Raw genomic sequence first — 27,760 nt, forward strand, 5'->3', positions numbered from 1 at the left:
CCGAGCCTTGAAAAAAGGTTTTTTTTAAGCACATAAAAATCCTAAAATATTTACTGTCTGGCCTTTGGCAGGTAATTTGATAATGCTTGCTCTAGAATTTTAACAAAAAGTGGGCATTAGGTTGAAGAACAAGAGAGGTGTTATATATAAATATATGCAAAAGGTGGTTTATGGAAAGCTTTGTGGTGTTAGTCATAACATGAGAATGTAATATATATATATATTTATTTTTATTTTTTTTTAAGAAAGCATTTTTAGGCCCTGGCCACTAGTTCAGTTGGTTAGAGCATTGTCCTGATGTGCCAAGGTTGTGGGTTCAATCCCTGGTCAGGCACATAACAAGTATCAACAATAAATGCATAAATAAGTGTAACAATAAATCAATGTCTCTCTCCCTCCTACTCTCTAAAATTAATAAAAATTAAAAATGTATTTTAAAAAAAGAATTTTTATTGATTTGGCCACTTAAAAACACTTTTGAACACTTACCTGTGCCAGATTCAGTATAAGACACTTTCACATATGACAAATCATGTGGCCCTTAAAGATTTTTGAAGTACACGTGATAAAACCAATTCTCAGGCTGACCAGATCACATAGTTAATGACAGAGCTAGAAGTTTTGGACTCTGCGTCCTTCACATGGAGAGTGGATAGGCAGACGGCTAGTTGTTTGTCCCACTTGCTTCTGCTTAAACACTCAAATGAATGATAACCAAGCTAATGGCCCTCACCTCAGGGAGTCTTGTCACCAATTTACAAGGAAAAAAAAGCTGAGGGTTATTATTTTTTATCTGTTCTTTTAATGTTTTGTCATTAATTTGAACCTTTTCCATCTAGAGTAGAACACATTGAGTTTAATTTTTGTGCTGAGATTGGGAATCTCGGTAAACTGAGTCAAACAGTGGAATGTAATAAGCATGTGTATCAGTATAAGAGGAGCTGTCTAGCCTGCCCAGGCAGTGGCACAGTGGATAGAGCGTCGGACTGGGATGCTGAGGACCCAGATTTGAGACCCCGAGGTTGCCAGTTTGAGCGCGGGCTCATCTGGTTTGAGCAAAAGCTCACCAGCTTGGACCCAAGGTCTCTGGCTCGAGCAAGAGGTTACTCGGTCTACTGAAGGCCCATGGTCAAGGCACATGTGAGAAAGCAATCAATGAACAACTAAGGTGTTGCAACAAAACACTGATGATTGATGCTTCTCATCTCTCTCTCTTCCTGTCTGTCTGTCTCTATCTATCCCTCTCTTTGACTCTCTCTCTCTCTGAAAAAAAAAAAAAAAGTTTTTTTTTAAAGGAGCGGTCTAGAATTACTGTTTTCACTTCTTTTGTATCTGTTATAGAAGTTAATACTTTGGAGTGCCAAGTGGGAAAGAGATTTTTTACTGGTAGGAACAACATAGATTTGTCATTTGGTTCTTGCCAGGTACACAAATAGAACTAGTCACAGCTGGGGTGGCTTGGAGATAGGGCAAGATACCTGTGTGGATGAACTTTGTAATGAAAAGTAGATACATGCATTGTAAACTCATGAGTCCAATGGTAAACATCTGAAAACATCATACTGTTTAATTCATGTATGTTCCTATATATTCATGTATGTATTAAATGTATGCTAATATATACCATTGATTGTAGTAGTAATGTCCCATGAATAAAGGCATTTATTTAGCAAATGAAACACTTGGTATTTCAAAGTAATTGCATAGCTGAAAATATAAACGGTTTCAATTTATTAACCTAATAGTTTACATATTATATCTTTTCCCTACAAACCCCAAATAAGAAACTTTGAAATAAAAGGTAAAAGTAAAATCCATTTATTTGTTTGTTTGTTTATTGTCCAGGGGTACAATCCTTAAGATTCTTATATTTATTCATTGACTGAATGGGATTTCTTTGGTTTTATAGGAATTCTTTTCAAAGAAGTCAGATTGTTCCTTATTTATGTTTGGCTCCCATAATAAGAAGCGACCAAATAATCTAGTAATAGGTAAGTATCATTTAGCTTTTAGTATTTTTATTTATAGAGTCACTTCAGTGGTGATGATGTTGAGGACTCGGGGGTAACTAATAAGCACCAAACTAGTACAGTGATATCTTGAGATGAGCAGAACAATATACGAGTTTTTCTTAACATACGAGCTGCGACTTTGTTCGTATTTTTGTTCGAGATCCGAGCAAAATTCCAAGATAAAAGTCGTGACTAGAGAAGCTGCTGCTAGTTGGCACGTTGGCACACGGGTCCAGTATCGGCAGCACAACACCAGCATCTCGTTCTTTCTCACATGTTACCCACAGAATCAAGTCAAATCTTGTGCGCTGTACTTGTTCTTGCATCATTTTTGCATTTTTTACTAACCTTTTTTGTGTGCTATCATGGGGCCAAAGAAAGTGAGTGTAAAGGACAGTGGTGAGAAGAAGAAGAGAATGATGTTGATAGAAGTAAAGCAAGAAATAATAGAAAAACATGAGCATGGCATATGAGTGATTGAACTGGCAAGGCTGTACGACTACAATACGTCTAATCTGTACCATCCTTAAACAAAAGGATGCCATCAAAGGCACAAATCCAGTGAAAGGAACTACAGTTCTGTCCCAATTAAGGACAAATATCCATGAAGAAATGGAGAAGCTTCTGCTGGTGTGGGTGAAAGAGAAAGAGCTGGCAGGAGATACAGTGACGGAGACTGTAATATGCGAAAAGGCACGTATTATTTACGGCAACTTGAAGAAGAAAGAACCATCAACCTCAAAAGAGGCAGCAGAATATACGTTTAAGGCAAGTCACGGCTGGTTTGAAAATTTCAAGAAGAGATCTGGCATCCACTCGGTGGTGAGGCATGGTGAAGCTGCGAGTGCTGACGTTAAGGCAGCTGAGGAGTACATCGCAGGTTTTGCTGCACCTATTGCAAAGGAAGGCTACATCCCCAACAAGTGTTCAACTGTGATGAAACAGGATTGTTTTGGAAAAAAATGCCCCAGAGGACTTTCATCACCGCAGAGGAGAAGAAGCTGCCAGGCCATAAACCCATGAAGGACCGTCTGACCCTTGCATTGTGTGCAAATGCTAGCTGTGACTTTAAAGTAAAGCCACTGTTAGTGTATCATTCCGAAAATCCTCGAGGCTTTAAGACTCACAAGATTCTTAAAGAGAAACTGCAGGTTATGTGGCACACCAGTGCTAGGCATGGTTTACACAGCAGTTTTTTTATTGAATGGGTAAATCTCATCTTTGGTCCTGCAGTGAAGAAATATCTTCAAGAAAAACTCCCAATGAAAGCATTACTAATCCTTGATAATGCTTCAGCCCACCCACCGGGTCTTGAAGATGACATTCTCGATGAGTTCAAATTTGTGAGAATCCTCTACCTCCCACCCAACATGACTTCAGTCTTGCAACCTATGGGTCAGCAGGTCATTTCCAACTTTAAAAAGCTTTACACAAAGCACTTGTTCCGCTGCAGCTTTGAGGTGACAGAATACAAATCTAACCCTTCGAGAGTTTTGGCAAGATCACTACAACATCGTGATATGTTTGTGCATTATTGACTTGGCATGGCAAGAGGTTACAAGAAAAACCTTGAACTCGGCATGGAAAAAGTTATGGCCTGATATTGTTGCAGACAGGGACTTCGAAGGATTTGAACCAGAGACCGAGACCGAGGTAGAAGCGTTGGAGGAGATTCTGTCCCTCGGAAAGTCATTGAGTCTGGAGGAGTTGAGGGTGAGATAAACAAGCTTGTCTAGGAACATGAGGAGGAACTCTCAACTGAGGAGTTGAAGGAGCTACAGATGATGCAACATACAGAGCTTCTGCAAGAGATTAGTAGTGAGGAGGAGGTAGAGTCGGAGGAAGTGATTCTACAAGTGAAATTAAAGACATGCTGGCAATGTGGGAGAAGCTTTCAAGTTTCCTTGAAAAGAAACACCCAGAAAAAGTTTCAACTGGTCATGCGTCAGCACTTTTTAATGACACTTGTTTGTCACATTTCCGTAACATTTTAAAAGGCAGGCAAAAGCAAACCTCTTTGGATAGATTTTTATTCAAAAGTCCTGCAAATGAAAGTGCCAAAAGTGCAGCCAAGAAGGCAAAAACAGGTGTTGATTAAATGAAAAATATTGTATACGTAATGTTAAGCTTAGGTTAAGTTTAAAGTTAAGAAAGTGCATTATTTTGCCTGACCAGGTAGTTGTGCAGTGGATAGAGCCTCCGACTGGGATGTGGAGGACCCAGGTTCGAGACCCTGAGGTCGCCAGCTTGAGCGCGAGCTCATCTGGTTTGAGCAAGGCTCCACCAGCTTGAGCCCAAGGTCGATGGCTCAAGCAAGGGGTCACTCGGTCTACTGTAGCCCCCGATATCAAGGCACATATGAGAAATTAATCAGTGAACAACTAAAATCCACAACGAAGAATTGATGTTTCTCATCTCTCTTCTTCTTGTCTGTCCCTATCTGTTTCTCTCTCTGGCTCTCCCACATGAAAAAGAAAAAAAGAAAGAAAATGCATTTTTTTTTTCAATTAAGTTTTTGTGGTTTCATTTTAAGTAAAGCAAGTGCAGTTTTACTTTTGTTTAAAGTAAAGAAAATGCAGTTTTAGTTTACATTTAGTGTTAAGAAAGTGCAGTTTTAGTTTACGTGTCTGCAGTGCCTGCATCCCTTCCTCTCTCCCTCCTCCGCCATTCACCTCTGTTAGCTGCACTCGTCTGTCTCTAAGGTAAGAATACAATACTAAATAACACTTTTTTCTTTTATTTCATATATTTTGTTATGCATTGGTAAAGTATACATGTGTGTTTCTTAATTGAAAACATGTCTTTTCTGCCTGACCTGTGGTGGCGCAGTGAATGGGGTGTCGACCTGGAGCGCTGAGGTGGCTGGTTCGAGACCCTGGGCTTGCCTGGTCATAGCACATATGGGAGTTGATGCTTTCTGCTCCCCCCTCTCTCTTTCTGCTTTCTTCTCTCTAAACTGAATAAAATATTTTTTAAAAAATCATGTCTTTTCATAATTTAGGATGGTTTGGGGATGTTTCACAGGCTGGAACGGATTAAATCTATTTCAGTTATTTTAAGTGGGAGAAATTTGTTTGATATACGAATTGACTGACTTATGAGCTCGGCTACAGAACGAATTCAACTCGTATCTCAAGAGACCACTGTATATTTTTTTTGTAACTTGGAATAAAATTTTCTGTCTTCTAGCCTTCAGGTAAAGAAAGAAGAGGCATCTAATTATTGCCCTACCTCAAGTTATAGATATTTTTCTAATATAAAACATACACATCACCCTTGCCAGATAGCTTGGTTGGTTGGAGCATCACCCTGATGTGCAAATGTTGTGGGTTTGATCTCCGATCAGGGCACATATAGAAAAAAATTGATGTTTCCATTTCTTCCTCTCTCTCTCTCTTCCTCTTTCTTCTCTCTCTAAAATTAATAAATTTAAAATATATGTATATATCCTAAATTAGTATTAGAGTTAGGGAAAAACAAAGAACATTGCATTTCTACTTGCATAGATTAGTCTTTTCCCAATAAATATCTGTTTAATGCATACACTTGGGGGAAAGAACCTTTGCCTGGCTGGTCTGAGACCTGGTGTGGTGTGCTCAATGGCTTAGGCAAGCAAACCCGTTACCCTCTGGGCCTTCATTTACTCTTCTGTAAAATAGAGGAATTGGCTAAATGACATCTACGATACTTTTCCAGGACCAAGATTGCAACAGTCTATCCTAGGTAGTATTGAAAATGTAAAGAAGATGAGACGTTTGAAGGTATAAGGAGAAAGAAAAGAGGCAGATATTAGGATGTCTTAAACATTGAAGATAAGCTGTTTGGGATAAATGAATGCTTAAAAGAGAATGTATTTTTCTTCTAGGTCGTATGTATGACTATCATGTGCTGGATATGATTGAATTAGGTATTGAGAACTTTGTCTCTCTAAAAGATGTTAAGGTAAGATACTGATAAAAATAAACGTTTTATAATGTTGCTCCTGGGCAATAGTGACATCTTGTGGTAAAAAGTGTTGATACAGTTTTGTAGCTTAAATAAGAAGAGAGCTTTGTTTTTATACTAGTGTACATTTAAGATAAAAGCACAATTTTATTTTACCTTTAGTTTAAAAAGAAATATATTTACAGCATATAACACGTGTGTCTTCTGGCAGTTAGACTTCAGAATGGATTCTAGCACTTGTCGGGGCCCATGGTTTATGCTATCCTCTCCCTCTGAGTTATCACAGTACCTATTTTATGGAACTACAGAAATACTAGAATTTTCAAAGCAAGCCCGGTTCAAAACCTAAGAAGCTTTAACTGATCAGTGTTTTGGCTGCTAGCCACCAAATTGCTAGTTCAGTCCTTCCCTGAAGGACTTGCATCTTTGTCTTTTTTTTTTTTTTTCCAGGGACAGAGAGAGAGTCAGAGATAGGGACAGACAGACAGGAACGGAGAGAAATGAGAAGCATCAATCATCAGTTTTTCGTTGGGACTCCTTAGTTGCTCATTGATTGCTCTCATATGTGCCTTAACCGTGGGCCTTCAGCAGACCGAGCAACCCCTCATTTGAGCCAGCGACCTTGGGTCCAAGCTAGTGAGCTATGCTCAAGTCAGACTAGCCCACGCTCAAGCTGGCGACCTCGGGGTCTCGAACCTGAGTCCTTCCGCATCCCAGTCCGACGCTCTATCCACTGCGCCACTGCCTGGCCAGGCTTGTGTCTTTTTTGTTTGAATGGGATTATGAAATAGAAAGTAGTAAGTAGTCTTACTTAGTGCCAAGAAAACTCCTAATTCAGTTCCTGAGCACAAATTGGGCTTCTGTTCTCTCAGAACTCTGCTTGCTTTATTTATTTTAAGTAGTATAAAATATATCACAATTTCTTGGGATATTTATTTTTAAATTTGTATATAATTTATAAAAATTTCCTTTTTTTTCTTTGTCGAAAACAATTCAAAGGTTAGTATTATAGTATTTTTAATATATCATATCATAGTATTTACATTAGTATTTAGAATTTTTAGTACCGTTCAGGCTAATGGAATAAACCTTTTCTGTTGTAGTTTCTTCTAGTTCAGGGTTTTTACATTGTGAGAAATATCAGTGATCTGTGTGATAAGAACCGTTTTGCATAACTTGTTCAGTTATATTTTTATGATGTGTATACTGGGTCCTGACTTAAAATGATATTTTTTATTACTGTGCATTATAGTCAGGATGGTTTGAAAGCCAAAGTTATAATTGGTTGGTGTGGTCTCACTTTCTCTTAGTAATTACCATATTTTTCGCTCCATAAGACACACTTTTTCCCCAAAAAGTGGAGGGGAAAATGCCCATGCATCTTACGGAATGAAAAATATGGTACTTTATTAAATATTTTAACACACCATTTGGTTCAGGATATTTTTTTTCTTATTTTCCTCCTTAAAACCCTAGGTGTGTCTTATGGTCAGGTGAGTCTTATGGAGTGAAAAATACGGTAAAGAGCCCCTGTAGGGGTAGGAATAGGAGGGCCAGGTAGGACAGATGGCGTACAGGGAAGCCATTGGATTTGGAAAGTCCACGTAGGCCGTGGATCACACAGATCTTTGGCACACCTCCTAAGGAATAGACAGTTAAGTTGCAGGATTTGGAAGCAGAGAATGCCAGCAGGAGTGGTCATGATAAACAGGGAAGCAGCTGGTGACTCCTGGTCCTATGGCAGAGGATGTTTGTTCTTTCTGTCCGTCTTTTTGTTGTTTGTTTTTTTGTCAATTTGAATAATCCTTCATTGTCAGAGCGGAGGTACTAGAAGCAGTGGGAAGCTCAGACCAACAGCCATTTACCTTCCTCTGTAAATTAATCTTTCAGTTAAAATTTTTTTTCTATTTAATTTTCTTTGGTAGCTTTTCAGTTTAAGTCCTCTTATTACTTATATTACATTCTTCTTGGTATAGAAAATCCAGAACTGGATAAAATACTTTTTTTGGTAAGAGCTTTATCCCTGCTGAGTGAGGATTAGCTCATACTTTCTATAGCTTGTATAAAATTATATTGGTTCTCATGTGAATAATTAGTTGGTAGTTTAATTAGGTTTCATTTAAAAATACTACATATTATGCAATAACACTAGGAAAGGAACAGTAGTACAAATAATTCAAGTACATTTATTTTGACTTTGGCTGTTAGAGGGCTGTGTTTGTTTTATAGTGAATTTAGCTTTTTGTTTTATTCTTTGCATAGAATAATGTTAAGTAGCTTATATCATTTCTCTGATCATTTATTAATTTGGCAATGTGAGGGAGTGGAGTGAAAATTAGTTTTAGTGTAAAAATCTGTAAGTTGAAAAATTCCCAACTCTGGTTTTAAGCCTAAAATCAGTATTCACAGACATAGGTTAGGATAATTTTAAAACTGAAAATGAATCATTACAGATAAGTATCAACTACTTTAAAATCAGCATATAAGCAATTTATATGCTGATTTTACAAAATTACTTCTTTTTATTTCATAGAATAGTAAATGCCCTGAGGGAACAAAACCCATGTTAATATTTGCTGGTAGTGATTTTGATGTAACGGAAGACTACAGAAGACTAAAAAGTCTTCTTATTGGTAAGTGTCTTAATACTTATTATCAGGTAAGCAATCTAATAGTGTCATTGGTGGCACTTGGCCACTTAACTCTAGGAGTACTGCTTTTTATTTTTCATCTCTTTTCTTTCTTTTCTTTTCATTGTTTTCTTTATTCCCCACTAGCAGGAGAGAGTTAAAGGGATGTTACACTTCATAGATCATTATTATTTTTTTGACCAGTTATTAATTTGGCAACATTTTATAAAATGCTTGCACTCATCTCCTGGTTATTGACATCATTAAGTTGAATTTAGAAAATTAAAAGAGCCTTGACCAGATAGCTCAGCTGGTTAGCACAGCATCCCACAGTGCAGAGATCGCTGCTTTGATCCCCGGTCAGGGCACGTATAGGAGCAGATCAGTGTTTCTGTCTCATTCTCTCATTCTCTCTCTCTCTAAAATCAATACAGTAAACATTAAAAAAAGAAGAAAATTAAAAAGTTAGATTTTCAAGGTAGCTATACACCCTTCACTTTCCATTCAAACCTCTACTAGTTTTTCTTAATCTGATATATAAGGCTTTTCATGTTATAACGTGCTTTCTTTATCTCCCCCAATTTTCTTCCTTTCTTTTTCATTAAAAGTGTTTTTTTTAAAGTACATTATGCATATTCCCATTGTTCTTTTCTGATTTCATTCATTTATCAGGTTTATTCTATTCTTGCAAATTGCATTTTTCCAGGAAATTCTCAGTGACCTCTCCAACTCCTTTTATTTCATTATCATTATCATAAGTGTCGGATATATACTAGGCACTTTACATATACTGCTTCATTTTAAAATACTTTGTAAGGTTTATTTTATAGGTGACTTATTAGTGAACTATGCTAGTTCCTAATGATTTATGTGATGATGACTGCATTCTTACCTATGGGTTCACAAGTCACCTTAAAATTCAGTGTGCAGTTATTTTCATCGTCTGCAATTGGCACTAACTTTACCAGTTTTACACCACTTTTTCTCCCCTTTTGGAAAAGCTTATGTAATTGTTCTCCGTGATCTCCCCCCCCTTTTTTTAGAGAGACAAACATATAGGAAGGGAGAGATGAGAAGCATCAATTCATAGTTGTGTCACCTTAGTTGTTCGTTGATTGCTTTCTCATATGTGCTTTGACTGGGGGCTACAGCCAGCAACCATGAGGTCATGTCTATGACCCTGTGCTCAAGCCGGAGACCCCATGTTCAAGCCAACGACCTGCTCACAGTTCCAGGCCAACCCTGTATCTACTGCGCCACTGCCTGGTCAGGCTACATGATTTCTTAAATGTTACTGATACTTAATATTCTGCAGTCACATCTGCCAGCTGTTTTCTAACTCTGGAAAGAAATTAGTTTACACCTAGAGACACAAATGCCTCTGATACTTGGCAGCCTTATCTCAAGTTTAAATTTATTTCATTTGAGCTTTTCTTGCATCACTCTTACAAGCTAGGCCATGTACTTTATTTTTTTTTCTTTTTTTTAATTAAGATTTTCTTTATTGATATTAGAGAGAGGAGGTAGAGAGAGAAAGGGAGGGAGAAATGGGAAACTTCTTTCATGTGCCTTGACCAGGCAAGCCAGGGGTTTCAGCCCGGCAACCTCAGCGTTCAAGGCTGTTGCTCTGTCTACTGCACCACACAGGTCAGGTTCTAGGCCATGCGCTTTTTTGGTTGCCCTTCTTTTGGATCTTTATATTTTTCCCTAGATCACTTTTGAAAAGTTGGTGGGATTTTTATTATAAATTATATATGTGTTCTTTATAGATCTGAGTTGACAAAGTTTTGTACATAGACACTGCTTTCATTTTTCTTTATTGAGACTATTTATGGCCTTATTGCTAGGTTTAGAACTTTCAGAACTTCTCATTTCTCTTACTAATAAATGGCTATTTTTAGAAAACTGAGTGCCACTATAACCTGCTTAATCTTTTCTAAAACTCTTGAGTTTGATGACATTCTATTTTTCAGGTGGGAAAATGGAGGCTCAGAGAGGTAGGTGAGCCAGAATCAAAACCCGAAGCCTAAGCTTTTCTGCCTCCACCTACTATCATGCGGTGGTGAACAATTCCCTTGTAGAGTCTTTGCTAGAGGTTCTTACCTATATTTTTCATTAATTAAGAAACAATCTGGCCCTGGCCAGTTGGCTCAGCAGTAGAGCGTCGGCCTGGTGTGCGGGGGACCCGGGTTCGATTCCAGCCAGGGCACATAGGAGAAGCACCCATTTGCTTCTCCACCCCCCACTCCTTCCTCTCTGTCTCTCTCTTCCCCTCCCGCAGCCAAGGCTCCATTGGAGCAAAGATGGCCCGGGCGCTGGGGATGGCTCCTTGGCCTCTGCCCCAGGCGCTAGAGTGGCTCTGGTCGCTGCAGAGCGACACCCCCTGGTGGGCAGAGCGTTGCCCCTGGTAGGCGTGCCGAGTGGATCCCGGTCAGGCGCATGCGGGAGTCTATCTGACTGTCTCTCCCCGTTTCCAGCTTCAGAAAAAAATACAAAAAAAAAGAAACAATCATACATGAAAGACAATGACCAACATTTATTTCTTTCAATGTCATACACCCCAGAATGTCAAGGGTGCGTTTCCAGCTTACTATTACTTGCACTCCAATGGCCCATATTTCCAGCCTTTTATCCCCTGATTTTTTTGATTGATTATTGTCAGTAAGGTTAGCACTTATCATTTGTTATTACAGAGAGGGCTTTTGTTTAAATGTTTTTTTATAAGTCTTGATCTTACTACCTTGTGTTTCCACTAGCAGGAATAACCACGTATTGCAGTGAGGGGATGGAGTGAAAACCATAAAGGAACCTGGGGAAAGAAAAAAGAAAGGTAGAGGAATGGAGTGAGGTTGTTGGGTACCAAAGGAAGTTAAGTTTTTTTTTTTTGTTTTTTTGTTTTTTTGTTTTGTATTTTTCTGAAGCTGGAAACCGGGAGAGACAGTCAGACAGACTCCCGCATGCGCCCAACCGGAATCCACCCGGCACGCCCACCAGGGGGTGACGCTCTGCCCACCAGGGGGCGTTGCTCTGCCCCTCCAGGGCGTCGCACTGTTGCGACCAGAGCCACTCTAGCGCCTGGGGCAGAGGCCAAGGAGCCATCCCCAGCACCCGGGCCATCTTTGCTCTAATGGAGCCTCGGCTGCGGGAGGGGAAGAGAGAGACAGAGAGGAAGGAGAGGGGGAAGGGTGGAGAAGCAGATGGGCGTTTCTCCTGTGTGCCCTGGCCGGGAATCGAACCCAGGACTTCTACACGCCAGGCCGACGCTCTACCACTGAGCCAACCGGCCAGGGCCGGAAGTTAAGTTTTTAATACAAATATGAAGTAAGGCAGCTGCTGACTTCTGGTTTATGTTTTCTGTTCAAATGAAATAAAGTAGAACAGTAGGGAAAGAGTTTTTTTGTTTTTTTTTTTTACAGAGGCAGAGAGTGAGTCAGACAGAGGGACAGACAGACAGGAACAGAGAGAGATGAGAAGCATTAATCATTAGTTTTTCATTGCGTGTTACAACACCTTAGTTGTTCATTGATTGCTTTCTCATATGTGCCTTGACCGCAGGCCTTCAGCAGACCAAGTAACCCCTTGCTGGAGCCAGCGACCTTGGGTTCAAGCTGGTGGGATTTTGCTCAAACCAGGTGAGCCCGCGCTCAAGCTGGCGACCTCAGGGTCTCGAACCTGGGTCCTCTGCATCCCAGTCCAACGCTCTATCCACTGCTTCACCGCCTGGTCAGGCGGGAAAGAGATTTTTATCAGGACTTTCTTCCTCCTAGGAAGGTGTGTGTGAAAGAGCGAGAGAAATCTGTTGTCTATGTGTGATATATAGTCTTTGAATAATTTCTCCCAGTCTGTGGCTTCCCTTTTTGTTTTGACAGTATCGTCCAAAGAGCAGAACTATTTAATTTTGTGAAGTCTCTTTCATACCTTTTTGTCTCTATTGATATGTTCTTACTGTTTGTTTAAGGAACCTTTTCTTATCCTAAGATTGTAAAGATTCTTTTCTTACATTTTCTTTTTTTCTTTTCTTTTTTTAAATTTTTATTTATTTATTTCAGAGACAGAGCGAGAGTTAGAGAGAGGGATAGACAGGGACAGACAGACAGGAACAGAAAGAGATGAGAAGCATCAATCATCAGTTTTTCATTGCAACACCTTAGTTGTTCATTGATTGCTTTCTCATATGTGCCTTGACCGTGGGCCTACAGCAGACCGAGTAACCCCTTGCTCGAGTCAGCGACCTTGGGTCCAAGCTGATGAGCTTTTTGCTCACACCAGATGAGCCCGCACTCAAGATGGCGACCTTGGGGTCTCAAACCTGGGTCCTTCCGCGTCCCAGTCTGACGCTGTATCCACTGCGCCACCGCCTGGCCATACTCTTACATTTTCTTTTTGATGTCTTTTTTTCTTTTTTTTACAGAGTAAGACAGGACAAGAAGGGAGAGAGATGAGAAGCATCAGTTTATAGTTGTGTCACTTTAGGTGTTCATTGATTGCTTCTCATGTGCCTTGACTGGGAGGCTGGACCCCTTGCTCAGGCCAGCAATCTAGGGCTAAAGCCAGCCCCTGCGCTCAAGCTGGATGAGCCCACATTCAAGCTGGTGACCTCAGGGTTTTGAACCTGGGACCTCAGCATCCCAGGTCGATACTCTGTCCACTGAGCCACCACTGGTCAAGCCTTCTTGAAGTCTTAATCATCTGACCTGTGGTGGCGCAGTGGATAAAAGCGCCGACCTGGAAATGCTGAGGTCGCCGGTTCAAAACCCTGGGCTTGCCTGGTCAAGGCACATATGGGAGTTGATGCTTCCAGCTCCTCCCCCCCCCTTCTCTCTCTCCCTCTCCTCTCTAAAAATGAATAAATAAAATTAAAAAAAAAAGAAGTCTTAATCATTTTACATTTACATTTAGGTTTGTGATCTATTTAAAAAAACATTTTTTTTAATTTATTCATTTTAGATAGGAGAGAGAGAGAGAAAGAGAAGGAGGGGAGGAGCAGGAAGCATCAACTCCCATATGTGCTTTGACCAGACAAGCGCAGGGTTTCGAACCAACAACCTCAGTGTTCCAGGTCAACACTTTATCCCTTGCGCCACCATAGGTCAGGCTGTGATCCATTTTGAATTAATTTTTGTGCATGGTGTGTAAGGGTCAATATTCTTAAAACTTTCTACTTTTATTTTTTGTTTTTCTTCTTAAGAACTTCTGGAAAAAGCACATATGCCTGTAAGTTTTGTGTTACAAAAGCTGTTTCAGGGGAGATTGAATGTATATATCTCATTCCCCAGAACAATTCTGACTTCAGTAAGTCTCCACAGCAAGAAGCAGGGCTTTATTAATGAGGCCACTTAAAGAGCGTCAGGTTTTGGCAAAATAATGAGAAAGCTGTTATTAATTATAGTCAAACTTTAAATCAGCCTGACCAGGCAGTGGTGCAGTGAAGGGAGCGTTGGCAAGGTACAAAACCTTGAGGTTGCCAGCTTGAGTTCAGGGTCGCTGGCTTGAGGGTGGGACGTAGACATGACCCCATGGTTACTGGCTTAAAGCCCAAGGTTGCTAGCTTGAGCCCAAGGTCACTGGCTTGAGCAAGAGGTCCCTGACTCAGCTGGAGCCCCCAGTCAAGGCACATATGAGAAAGCAATCAATGAACAACTAAGGTGCTGCAACAAAGAATTGATGCTCCTCATTTCTCTCCTTTCCTGTCTGGCTTTCTCTATCTGTTTTTATCCCTGTCTCTCTCTGTGTCTCTCTCTCACCAAAAACAACGACAACAACAACAAAAAACTAGAATACCTTGAAAAAGTACATACTTGGTTCATAAAAATATTCCTGAGGAGTTTTTGTTTAGTGGAGTAGGGAAGGGTGGTGTATACATGTGCATGCATATTAGTGCTGTGATTTTCTTCTAGTTAACCATAAGAAAAGCAAAGCAAACAAAAGAGATTTGCGGGTCCCATCTTATGAGCTAAGGGGAAGAGGGAAGGAAAATGTTGGGTAGCTACAGATTGGGACGGAATGGATTTCCTGTTGAATAGATCACCTGCTTTCCGTCAGCTCTTCCTAAGTAATTAAGTTGGTTAAACTTATGTATAAGTTTTTCTTATTAAATGTTATTCTTGTGTTTCCATTTATCCTCCTTGGTGTTCAGTCCTCTTAGCAGTAAAATGAAGGGACCAAACTTAATTGCTGTTTTCCACATTTCTTTCATTTATGTGCTGCCTTCATAACTTTAAGCAGATCCATGAATTAGTATCTATAGTGTTGTTCACTGGGGATTTTTCTTTAATTCTTTTTTTTTAAAGCAAACTTTATGCCTCAACCATGAGTAAAAAAATGTTATATGATAACATAAATAATATATAGTAACTATCTGTTTGTACATAATTTAAAATCATCTCACATGTCACCAAAGGTATAATTATCAGTGTGTGGAAAAAACAGCCTAATCACTGATGTTGGTTCTTTCCTGCCTTTAAGAGTATTGTCTGTTATTCTTTGCTCATATAATTGAGAATTCTTTTTTTGTGTGTGTGTATTTTTCCTAAGTGAGAAGCACGGAGGCAGACAGACAGACTCCCACAAGTGCCTAACCAGGATCCCGCTGGCATGCCCACCAGGGGGTGATGCTCTGCCCATCTCGGGTGTTGCTCCATTACAACCGGAGCCATTCTAGTGCCTGAAGTGGAGGCCGTGGAGCCATCCTCAGCTCCTGGGCCAACTTTGGTCCAATGGAGCCTTGGCTGTGGGAGAGGAAAAGAGAGAGAGAGAAAGGAGAGAGGGGAAGGGGTGGAGAAACAGGTGGTCGCTTCTCCTGTGTGTGCTGGCCAGAAATTGAACCTGGGACTTCCACACGCTGGGCCAACGCTCTACCACTGAGCCAGCTGGCCAGGGCTTAATTGAGAATCTTGTTAGATTTTTCTTACTTGTTGGCTTTTGCCATAAAACAAAGTCTCATCTGATTTACTAGTCAGTATTGTAATAGCTATTTTTATAGAAATTTGCCATCTTAACCTACCTCCTGTCTTATAGGTTAAGATTTGATGTCTTGATAGTTAATATCCATGATAAATGTGACACACTTCTGTGCTGAGCATTGGCTTAGCGGAAGTACTTCAAAACTGAAAAATTAAAATGGCTTAGTAAACTAAACAGAGAAGTAAGGTCATGAGATTAGTAGAGGGTTAGGATGGAGCAGTCATTTTTCAGGGGTTTGTTTTATGCTATCTTGTCTTTTTAGATAAGTGTGCAAAACAGCTTTTAGAATACATCTATTTGTAACTGAATTTTAAAATTATGTTTATTATTTTTAAAACAATCTAATATTTTCTTTTAGATTTTTTCAGAGGCCCCACAGTATCAAATATCCGCCTGGCTGGTTTAGAGTATGTCCTGCACTTCACTGCACTGAATGGGAAGATATACTTTCGAAGCTATAAGTAAGTGCCTTTCTTAGCATGTTTTTATTAGTCCCATGGTTAGCATTTTAGTGTGACTGGTTATATAGAGCTCAGACTTAGAATTGATGTTGGGCCAAAAGTTTATTTAGAGAGTTTGCAGAATAGCAGTGGCACAGCTGTTCTGTTCTGAACCTCAAGTCTGTCATTCCTCTATCAACTTGTCTAAAACCCTGCTTCCCAGGGCCCTGGGACATCTAACACTGCACTCCCTCTGAGCTTAGAACTCTAATGCAGTCTTGAACCTCCCTACTTTTATGCAGCATTTCCTGATTTTTCTTGACTAGCTTTAGAGCACCAAGCCACAAGACTTAGGCCAGTCAAAGCAGATCTCAAAACCTAGAGTCTAAAAAATGGAGTCTAAAGGCATAAGAAGATTAAGTGCCTAGACTGATTTTATTTAGCCTAAGCCTTCTACCACTACCCCCACCACAACGTAAATCTTAACATTAATCCTAAGCTGATTTTGTTTTTATTAAAAGACGTAATGACATGCTACAGTCATGCTTTTTGTATTGATAGAGCCCACGCTTTCCTCGAGAGTACCTTGACTCAGACAAACTGCCTTCCTTTGACTGTCAAATTCAGACTGACGTTTTCTTTGAGCTGTGGCCTGGCAGGGCAGCCTGACTCTCCGAGTTAAAAATGTCTTCTGTGCAGCCATTTGTGCACTTCAGCATTTCCCCATGGTTTTAATTTTGCCTTTGTCTTTACAATGCCATCCATAGTTGACCAGATTATGTCCAGGAGCATCCAAATGAAACTAAATGTTCCCCTCTTTTGTCAATAATTTCCATCCTTGGCCCTGGCTGGTTGGCTCAGTGGTAGAGCGTCGGCCTGGCATGCAGAAGTCCCGGGTTTGATTCCCGGCCAGGGCACACAGGAGAAGCGCCCATCTGCTTCTCCACCCTTCTCCCTCTCCTTCCTCTCTGTCTCTCTCTTCCCCTCCCGCAGCCGAGGCTCCATTGGAGCAAAGATGGCCCGGGCGCTGGGGATGGCTACTTGGCCTCTGCCCCAGGCGCTAGAGTGGCTCTGGTCGCAACAGAGCGACGCCCCCTGGTGGGCAGAGCGTCGCCCCCTGGTGGGCGTGCCGGGTGGATCCCGGTCGGGCGCATGCGGGAGTCTGTCTGACTGTCTCTCCCCGTTTCCAGATTCAGAAAAATACAAAAAAAATAATAATTTCCATCCTTGTCTCAGCTGTGTTGAGTCAGAGGTACTCAGTTTTTCTTACCATATGATTAATACCACCACATGTGTTTTTCTGTTTTACTCTCCCTTAAAATAGAAGGAAATGCAATAAAATGTCCACATGACTATAAGAGTAATTAGGGATTTTATAATAATTTTTGGCTTACTGAGCTTGAAAGCTCCCCAAGTCTGTTGTTTGAATTTCCCAGCTTGATTTTTGGCTTTTTAGAGCATATTTTAGGCCCTGTCTGGTTGGCTTAGTGATAGAGTATCAGCCCGGTGTGTAGATGTTCCGGATTCGATTTTCAGTCAGGGCACACAAGAGAGGCACCCATCTGTTTCTCTACCCTTCCTCCTTTTCTTTCTTACTATCTCTCTGTTCCCCTCCCACAGCCAAGGCTCCATTGGAGAAAAGTTTGCCCAGGTGCTAAGGATGGCTCTATGGCCTCTGCCTCAGGCGCTAGAATGGCTCAGGTTGCAACGGAGCAATGCCCCCTAGTGGGCATGCCAGGTGGATCCCGATTGAGCACATGCGGGAGTCTTGTCTGTCTGCCTCCCCACTTCTCACTTCAGAAAAAATTTTTTAAAAAGCATATTTTATTATAAAGTTGGTGTCTCCTATTCAGAGAACAGGAAATAAAAGATGAATAACTACTGATATAAAAATTAGTTTGAAAACTTGTGTTAAGGGGACCCTGAAGATACAAGTAAAATAAACAATAAATTAAGAACTCTGATAATGAACAATTTCACAGAAAGTATCAGAACATGTATTCAGTGAAAAGAAAGATTAATTGGTAAAGACAAAAAGACTTTTTTGTCACAGAGAAAATTTTAAAATGGACAAAAAATTAGAAAATCAGCTTGACCAGGTGATAGCGCAGTGGATAGAGCATCAACCTGGGATGCTGAGAACCCAGGTTCAAAGCCCTGAGGTCGCCAGCTTGAGCATGGGCTCACCAGCTCAAGTGCACGGTTGTCATCTCAAGTGTGGGATCATAGACATTATCCCCGTGGTCACTGGCTTGAGCCCAAAGGTCTCTGGCTTGAATCCCAAGATAAATGGCTTGAGCCCAGGGTTGCTGGGATTAGCAACAGTCACTGGCTCAACTGGAGACCCTGGTCTAAGCCTGTATGAAAAACAATCAGTGAATAACTGAAAGTGCTACAACTACAAGTTGATGTTTCTCATCTCTCTCTCTTCTTTCTGTCTCTATCTCTCTCTCTGAAAAAGAAAAAAAAATTAGCAAATCAGACTTGAACAAGGGTAAATTAGCAGAGTAAATATACACATTACTTACCCATTTACCTTAAGAATATAATGTGAAGTCAATATTAGGTTAGCATGGCAGCTCCTATAGTGGAAAAGTTTTCTTTGAATTTTTAAAATCAGAGAACCTACTATAAAATTTTAATTCTAGGTGTTTCATATATGCCTTATAATGTCTATTAGCTATTGATTTGCAATAGAAGCTGGACAGCATGATGATTGAGAGCTGCTACTGGGAAAATTACTGAGCATGTGGATTAGCTTAGCCTCCATGGGCCGTGCCACACTTGGGAGGGGAAGAAAGTTGAGCATCCCCTCTGAGTCTAGTGACCTGTCTCTGGACTGAAGCTCAACCACATGATGTGAGCAGGTCACGTCTCAGGGCCCCTTGTTTTTTATTTGCAGTGTGTAGCAGTACCATTTAGGTAATTCTGCGGTCCCTCCAAAATTGATCCTTTAAGAGGGATAGAGGGTGCAGATAGAGGAGGGAATATGACAAACTTAGAATTGGGTGTTTTGCCTTGTTCATGTGGTGTAAATTACAGTATCTGACTTAGTACGGCTCCTTGGACATGTGTGCAGGCTGCACTGTGCCCTGCCCACTCTTTTGCCATGTGCCAGTTCTTAAGTAGCTGGTAAAAGTTAGTTAGGTAATATTCACACACATTATTTGTGAAGGTTAGTAAGACTTATAAGTGGTTTTGAGCTTAGATGAAAGGAATTCTTAACATGAAAGTATATTAATATAACCTTTGACTTGACCTACTAGGGGACTAAGGCAGTGTTACTGCCCTCTTGTATATCCTATAATAATTACTCACTAATATCTGAGTGACAAACTCTGTTCCTTGGAGGACTTTATTCACTGGAAGTCCAGAACCATAAATATGAAGCAAAATCTTTATTTTTTTTTCTTCTGAGACAAGTTTTTAATAACTTCCACATATACTTTTGCAGTGGCATTAGTTAGGCTTTATGGAAAGAAGTAAGCAAAACAAGTGTTAGCATACTTTAAAAGTAGACACAACCTGCTAAGCAAGGAGTTTAAATAATGAGAACAGAACCTCAGCAGGAGAGGGGGTGTTCAAGGGAGAAAAATAAGGAAAGTACAATATGTAGAAATTACCATTAACATATCTAATAGCTGGAGCCAATTTGAGAGGGAAGTAACTGAGTTCTGTTTTTCTTTGTATCACTATATCTCTGCCTCATGCCCCCCCCCTTTTGAAATTGATTTTAGGGAGAGAGAGAGAGAGAAACATCAATTTTTGTTGTTCTGTCCATTTATCCATTCATTGGTTGATTCTTTTATGTGCCCTGACCAGGGATTGAACCTGCAACCTTGTTGTATCTGGACAATGTGCTTATCAACTGAGCTACCGGGCCTGGACAGTACCATATGGTCTTGCAGAACTGAATTTAGAGCTTATAGGGAAAACAAAATGAGTTTAGAATCCAGGATGGAGATTAGGGATATGATCTAAAAGTTCTGGGCAATAGATATTTGGTTGGAGATAGGAAAGGCTGGAATTGAAATGTCTATAGTATTCACGGGGCATATGTTCTAAGACACCCTCGCTTCCCCGCAGGCACCTGAAACTGAGGATAGATAGCACTGAATCCTCATCAACTTTTTCAACTTGTCAGTTTCTTTATTGGCAGATACAGCCTCTCCAGTAATTTTTATATTTTTATTCCAACCCTATTCCTAAATCTGTAACCATCCTTTACTTGCAGTAAATGGCTTGGTGTTTGGTATCACTTGTTTTTGAGGAGCCCTTGCTGAAGTTTTCATACAGGCTTAATGCTTTCTGGTGCAACTCAGTGCTGTTAATCAGAACACACTTCTGTTCAAGTCTTCTACCCATGAATATAATGTCTCTTTCCATCTTAACTAAGCACTGACCATGCACAGCGGCCTTCACTTTAGCAGTTTGAAGTAATACAGCAAAACTAGCACAGATTTTTTTTTTCCTTGATCATAATTTCATGGATAGGAAATTCATTCTTATTATAGATCTTAGCAAACTCAGTATATGTTTTTTTTTCTTCTCTTGTCAAAGAAGTTTTACCTTTTGACTTAAAGAAGGTACTTTATACCTTCTCTTTGGCATATCTGAGTTGTCAGCATCACTACTCTTGTAGTTTGGGACCATTATTAAGTGAATAAGGGTGACTTGAACACAAGCACTGCAGTACTGGGACCATTGATCTGATTACTGAGATGGCTGCTGCGTGACCTGGTGAGGGAGCTTATACACATGGAGATGCTGGACCAAGGGATGATTAACGTCCCAGTCCTGACAGCGCAAGACGGTGTGAACTTTCATCGTGCTATTCAGAACAACGCACAAGTTAAAATTTATGAATGGTTAATTACAGAATATTCCATTTAATATTTACAGACCGTCGTTGACCATGGATAACTGAAATCATGGGAAATGAAACCACAGATAAGGGGGACCACTGTATTCTTTATTTATTAAAAATTTTGCCCTGGCCGGTTGGCTCAGCGGTAGAGCGTCGGCCTAGCGTGCGGAGGACCCGGGTTCGATTCCCGGCCAGGGCACACAGGAGAAGCGCCCATTTGCTTCTCCACCCCTCCGCCGCACTTTCCTCTCTGTCTCTCTCTTCCCCTCCCGCAGCCAAGGCTCCATTGGAGCAAAGATGGCCCGGGCGCTGGGGATGGCTCTGTGGCCTCTGCCCCAGGCGCTAGAGTGGCTCTGGTCGCAACATGGCGACGCCCAGGATGGGCAGAGCATCGCCCCCTGGTGGGCAGAGCGTCGCCCCTGGTGGGCGTGCCGGGTGGATCCCGGTCGGGCGCATGCGGGAGTCTGTCTGACTGTCTCTCCGTTTCCAGCTTCAGAAAAATGAAAAAAAAAAAAAAATTTTTTTATTGATTAGAGTGAGAAGGAGAGAAAGAAACACTGATTTGTTATTCTACTCATATATGCTTTCATAGATTGATTCTTGTGTGTGCCATGATGGGGGTTGAACCCACAATCTTGGTGTATCAGGACAATACTCTTACCAACAGAGCTACCTGGCTAGGGCTTAGAAAACTTTTTTTTTTTTTTTTTTTTACAGGGACAGAGAGAGGGTCAGAGGGATAGATAGGGACAGACAGATAGGAACGGAGAGAGATGAGAAGCATCAATCATTAGTTTTTCGTTGGGACACCTTAGTTGTTCATTGATTGCTTTCCCATATATGCCTTGACTGCGGGCCTTCAGCAGGCCGAGTAACCCCTTGCTCGAGTCAGCGACCTTGGGTCCAAGCTGGTGGGATTTTTGCTCAAACCAGATGAGCCCACGCTCAAGCTGGCGACCTTGGGGTCTCAAACCTGGGTCCTCTGCATCCCAGTCCGGCGCTCTATCCACTGCGCCACCGTCTGGTCAGGCTAGAAAACTTTTTGATTGAAATTTTATATATAGTTTCCCTGATTTCTTAAGTAATCAATTGAACACATTTTTTCTTTTTTTTTCTTGACAGAGACAGAGAAAGGGACAGATAGGAACAGACAGGCAGGAAGGGAGAGAGATGAGGAGCATCAATTTTTCGTTGCAGTTCCTTAGTCTCCTTAGTTGTTCATTGATTGCTTTCTCTGCTGTGCCCTGGGGGCTGCAGCAGAGCGAGTGACCCCTTGCTTAAGCCAGTGACTTTGGGTTTCAAACCAGTGACCATGGCGTCATGTCTGATCCCACACTCAAGCCAGTGACCCCGTGCTCAAGCTAGTGAGCCTGCTCTCAAGCCAGATGAGCCCACGCTAAAACCAACCAACTACCGTGGAGTTTCAAACCTGGGTCCTCCAGGTCCCAGTCCTACACTCTGTCCACTGCACCACCACCTGGATAGGCTGAACACATTTTTTCTTGATGTGTTCATCAAGATACTAATCTTGATCTGAGTTCAGCAGTATAAATATGATTTATTTGGAGATACTGAAGATGTGGGTACAAATGCAGAAGTATGTGTGATATGACAGTCAACTGATCACTACCCCGTATGCTTTGAATTAGTTCTTTGGGAAGGTGCCCTGAAGCCGCCAGCTTTAGCTTCTAAAATCGTTTTCCCTCAGTGAGCCCGAGACAGGCATTTCTCTCTCTCCTCCTGGAACCATGTGAAGAGAGTGGCTGCCCAAAGACTCTTTTTGGGGCTCTTTTCCCCTGTGCTTGTTCTATACAGGTTCCATACTAATATTCATTTATCTTTTAATTTCAGTCTTGCTTTTCTTTTATACTTCAGCTCTTTACATATCCTAGGCTGGTGGGTTTCTTTCTTTTCTTTTCTTTTTTTCTTTTTTTGTCTCACTCAATTAGGTATAGATTACTGTGTCTGATAGAGCATATTTACCACTGTGACTCTTCCTGCAGCCAGTGAATGCACCTCTCATGGGTGCACTGTATTGGTTGGGCATCTGCGTGTGACGCACTTAAGGCCCAAAGGGCCTGCTAATGAGCATTTGACATGCACTTCTTCCCGGTGTTTGCTGCTCTCTTGTGTATTCCTTACTGTGCTTCCCTCTTCTTTTCTTGTGTCACCTGCTGCCTCTCTCACACTCTGGCTTTTGTATGAAAAGGGTGACCTTGTATAAATATTGTTATACAATCATTCCCACCCCCCCCCCCACCCCACCCCCGTGGAGGTCACTGTAACAAGTTGAGTCAGCTTAGATAATCTTCAGGCCTCTCAGCTATTTTTGTGGTATCACTCATAAACAGAATTTGCTGGTCTCCCCGCCTCCCCACTGTATCTCTCACGTTTTCAGATCCAGAGCTATTTGGACATGTGGTATCGAGAAAGTTGTGGTAATATTATGATTTTAAAGTTCATTCTAGACTCCAGAGATCAGTAAATGTCTGTGCTATGGAGAAAAGTTGATTCTAAATAGGTCTTAGATAAACAAGGATTTGTTCATCACTTAAACGTAATATTTCAAAGACCCAATTAAAATTATTTTTATGCTTATGTAAATCTTATGTAAAATGAAGTCAGATCAAAAAATTCCATTTCTTAGAATTCTTATCTCATTTGCTGTTTCTTAGCAATATTGTAAACTTTTTGTATACATTTTTTTAGTTTTAAAAATAATGTGAATCAGCCCTGGCCGGTTGGCTCAGTGGTAGAGCATCGGCTTGGCGTGCAGGAGTCCTGGGTTCAATTCCCGGCCAGGGCACACAGGAGAGCCGCACATCTGTTTCTCCACCTCTCCCCCTCTCCTTCCTCTCTATCTCTCTCTTCCCCTCCTGCAGCCAGGGCTCCATTGGAGCAAAGTTGGCCTGGGTGCTGAGGATGGCTCTGTGGCCTCTGCCTCAGGCGCTAGAATGGCTCTGGTTGCAACAGAGCAGCGCCCCAGATGGGCAAAGCGTCGCCCCCTGGTGGGCATGCCGGGTGGATCCCGGTTGGGCACATGCAGGAGTCTATCTGACTGCCTCCCTGTTTCTAACTTCAGAAAAATACAAAAAAAAAAAAGTGTGAATCAAAGAATACACTTGGCTCAGATATATAAAGTAGTTAAGATGCTTAGCCTTTCTAAAGATTTTATGTCATTTTGTGGAACTGGAATGCTCTTGGACAAATTTTTTTTTTCTTTTTATAGTGAGAGAAAGAGACACAGAGGGACAAACAGGAAGGGAGAGAGATGAGAAGCAACAACTCGTAGTTGTGGCACTTTAGTTGTTCATTGATTGCTTCTCATACACCTTAAGCTATCAACCTTGGGCTTCAAGCCATCAACCTTTGGGCTCAAGACAGCAACCATGGGGTCATGTCTGTGATCCCACGCTTAAGCTGGTGACCTCAAAGTTTCGAACCTGAGTCATCAGTGTCCCAGGTCGATGCTCTATCCACTGTGCCACCACCTGATGAGGTGGACAAAAATATTTGATGGGGATAGGATATTTATCAAAGTCTGTGTAATACTTCTTTTTTCATATTTCATGAAGGCTGCTTTTGAAGAAATCTGGTTGCAGAACACCACGGATTGAATTGGAAGAGATGGGACCCTCACTGGATCTGGTTCTGAGGAGAACACATCTGGCATCAGATGACCTTTATAAGTTATCCATGAAAATGCCAAAGGCCCTCAAGGTATATGACTTATAGATTGTATATTCCACTCTTTGCAAAAAGGATTTGTGGCATACATTAAAATATATACCTCAAAAGATCCATTTAATATATATAATTAGACTTTCAGAGCCAATAAAAGGAGGAAGAAGCAAATAAGTCAACCATAAAGTATAATAAAAGAGTTGTAGAAACCAGGCATTAAGTGTGGCTGAGAACTTTCTGGTATCCAAGACTGCCAGTTTTCAGCAAAGAGAAGAATTGTTTGGGGCATTGTGAAGAGTGAGGATTCAGAGCACAGGATGTGTAACCCATACTTGCATGAAAATACATTTGGACTTTTGAATGGTTTTAAAAGACAAATAGAGGTGGCATCTCTGGAATGCCAATAAAGATATAATAGTCACAATTCTTGAACCTAAACACAGGAAATTCTCTCAATGCATGTTAAAGGTCAGTGGAGTCTTATTATGTTGCACGTCAAAGTGTGGGGTCTGACAATTTACCTGGGAGTTGTTACAAATACTGAATCTCAGGTCTCACCCTAGGCGTACTGAATTAGAATCTGCATTTTAACAAGAATTGCAAGTGATTTGTATGTACACCTGAGTTTGAGAAGAAAGGTCAATAGTACTATATATATAGACTCTATAGCATTGAAGGGGTGCTCATTGATGGAAATTGTTGATAAGGTAGTTGTATGTTACATTTTTTTACCAGTTCATGATAGTAGTGACCATTAAATATATATGTTCTGTTTCATAGCCAAAGAAGAAGAAAAATATTTCTCATGATACTTTTGGTACAACTTACGGAAGGATTCATATGCAGAAGCAAGACCTAAGCAAACTACAAACTAGGAAAATGAAGGGGTTGAAGAAGCGACCTGCAGAAAGGATAACAGAAGACCGGGAGAAAAAATCAAAGAGAATTAAAAAAAATTGATGAAACTTAGCCAATAAATAGTTTTATTATTTACTTAAAAGGGAAGTATCATGCATTAGTCATTTATAAGATTTTATTATACATTTTTATAATAATTTACCTAAACTATATATATGTATTATGAACAGTAATGTACTATTATCAGGTTGAAAGTAAGCCTCTTGAGAAATTAATTACATGCTGATGTGCCATTTTTTCTCTGTGATATATTTCCCTCTTTTCACCTGCCCTTCAAAGTTCCCTATCTTGTTGGGTGGATGAGTGAGGAGGGATCTCCAGAATGCCTTTGGTATCTCAGGGAATTTCTGAGTTAAGTTTTAGATAAGGAAGGAAGCCATGAAAAGTAGAAATGACCCAAAGGAACTGCATACACACTCACTCAGAATGACCTACCTGGAAAGTTAACTCCATCTCCCAGCATATACCTACAACTCAGTTTTCTTTTACTTTTCAGTTATGTTGCTTGAAATTCTACCAGTTAGAGATTAATTGGAGATTTTTTGTTATAAAATACAGGCCAAGAGAAATGTCTATTATCTGATTGTGGACATATTACCTTAATATTGATTATTTTAAGAGATTTTGCTACTAAGTGGAGCCCTACCCCCTTCTCTGAGAGAAAGGAAATTTTCAGAAGAGTAGAGTGAGAAAGGAGAAAATGGATAGGATCTGTGCTATTGGGCACTTCAGAGTGCTAGGCCGCTAAAGATCACACAAAGGCCCTGGGTGTTTGCACACTGAGTAGAGCAAGCCAAGGAATTTGTTTTGAAATTTCTATTACATTTTTTTAAAGATTTTATTTATTGATTCTCGAGAGAGAAAGGGTGGGGAGGGGCAAAAAGCATCAACTCGTAGTAGCTGCCTCTCGTATGTGCATTGACCGGGCAAGCCTGGGAATTTGAACCAGTGACCTCAGCATTCCAGGTCAATCCTTTATCCTCTGCGCCACCACAGATTAGGCTACTGTTTTTTTTTTTTTGTAAGCTACTTTATTGAGTTTAATTGGCACACAAGAAAATGCATATGTATAAATTGTACAATTTGATGTTTTGCCACATGCATATCCTTATAAAACTATGCATTAAAATAGTGAAAATAACCATGATTTCCCAATATTTCTTGATATTTCTGTATAATTTGCCCTACTTTGCCCCTATTGCAAGCAGTCATTATCTCTTTTTTGTCCCTATATATTAGTTTGCTTTTTTTAGTATTTTATATATGGAATCATAGAGAATGTGCCCTTCTGAGGAGCAGTTGGGGAGTCTGGCTTCTTTCACTCAATATAATTACTTTGAGACTCATCTATGATGTTATACATATCAATAATAAATAAAGTCACTTCTTGCTCTAACCTGCTGGGATTTCAAGGGGAAAAAAGACATTTATCTGCTATATGAAAATATTATCATCATCTACTCACACTTATATTATCCTAACTCTTCCTTTTTTTTAAGGCCATCAATCACAGTAGTATTTATTGTGGGTTTGTTTGTTTGTTTGGTTTTTTTTGAGATTCTATCATTTCTCTTGGAAAAGAGCCTTGAAAAAAACGAGTTTCAAGAATTTAGAGAAGAAAAACCATTATGTGCTTTGGTCAAATCCATATGTCCTTTTTTTTTTTTTTTTTTTTTCATTTTTCTGAAGCTGGAAACAGGGAGAGACAGTCAGACAGACTCCCGCATGCGCCCGACCGGGATCCACCCAGCACGCCCACCAGGGGCGACGCTTCTGCCCACCAGGGGGCGATGCTCTGCCCATCCTGGGCGTCGCCATGTTGCGACCAGAGCCACTCTAGCGCCTGAGGCAGAGGCCACAGAGCCATCCCCAGCGCCCGGGCCATCTTTGCTCCAGTGGAGCCTTGGCTGCGGGAGGGGAAGAGAGAGACAGAGAGGAAAGTGCGGCGGAGGGGTGGAGAAGCAAATGGGCGCTTCTCCTGTGTGCCCTGGCCAGGAATCGAACCCGGGTCCTCCGCATGCTAGGCCGACGCTCTACCGCTGAGCCAACCGGCCAGGGCTTCCATATGTCTTCTAATGTACTGTCAGTGATGCTCTCGGTTGTATTACCCAGCATTCAAGAGGGATTTTGAAGACTTTTTTATTTTCTAATTGATCTCAATATTCTATTTTCTAGAGTATAACTCTATTCCTCCTTCTCACTTTATCCATCAGCTAGCAGTAAATGTTCCCAAAATCCTTCAGATATGTTTCCTCAATTGAAATCTTGTTGTCAATAGTCATGATTTATATCTTTTTTTCT

General features: G+C 40.8%; 1 protein-coding gene across 1 annotated transcript in view; it reads left to right on the forward strand.

Moving 5' to 3' along the window:
- Positions 1-26,855, forward strand: part of RPF2 (ribosome production factor 2 homolog) — a 44,190-nt gene extending 17,335 nt beyond the window's left edge. The window contains exons 5-10 of the mRNA XM_066247769.1: positions 1,910-1,991; positions 5,878-5,954; positions 8,491-8,590; positions 15,909-16,011; positions 24,433-24,577; positions 25,322-26,855. Of these exons, the coding sequence (XP_066103866.1) occupies positions 1,910-1,991; positions 5,878-5,954; positions 8,491-8,590; positions 15,909-16,011; positions 24,433-24,577; positions 25,322-25,501 (687 nt within the window). The 3' untranslated portion in view covers positions 25,502-26,855. The remainder of the gene's footprint in view (positions 1-1,909; positions 1,992-5,877; positions 5,955-8,490; positions 8,591-15,908; positions 16,012-24,432; positions 24,578-25,321) is intronic.
- Positions 26,856-27,760: the final 905 nt, after the last annotated feature.

This window comes from Saccopteryx bilineata, chromosome 12 (genome assembly GCF_036850765.1).
Source record: "Saccopteryx bilineata isolate mSacBil1 chromosome 12, mSacBil1_pri_phased_curated, whole genome shotgun sequence".
Classification (NCBI taxonomy): Eukaryota; Metazoa; Chordata; class Mammalia; order Chiroptera; family Emballonuridae; genus Saccopteryx; species Saccopteryx bilineata.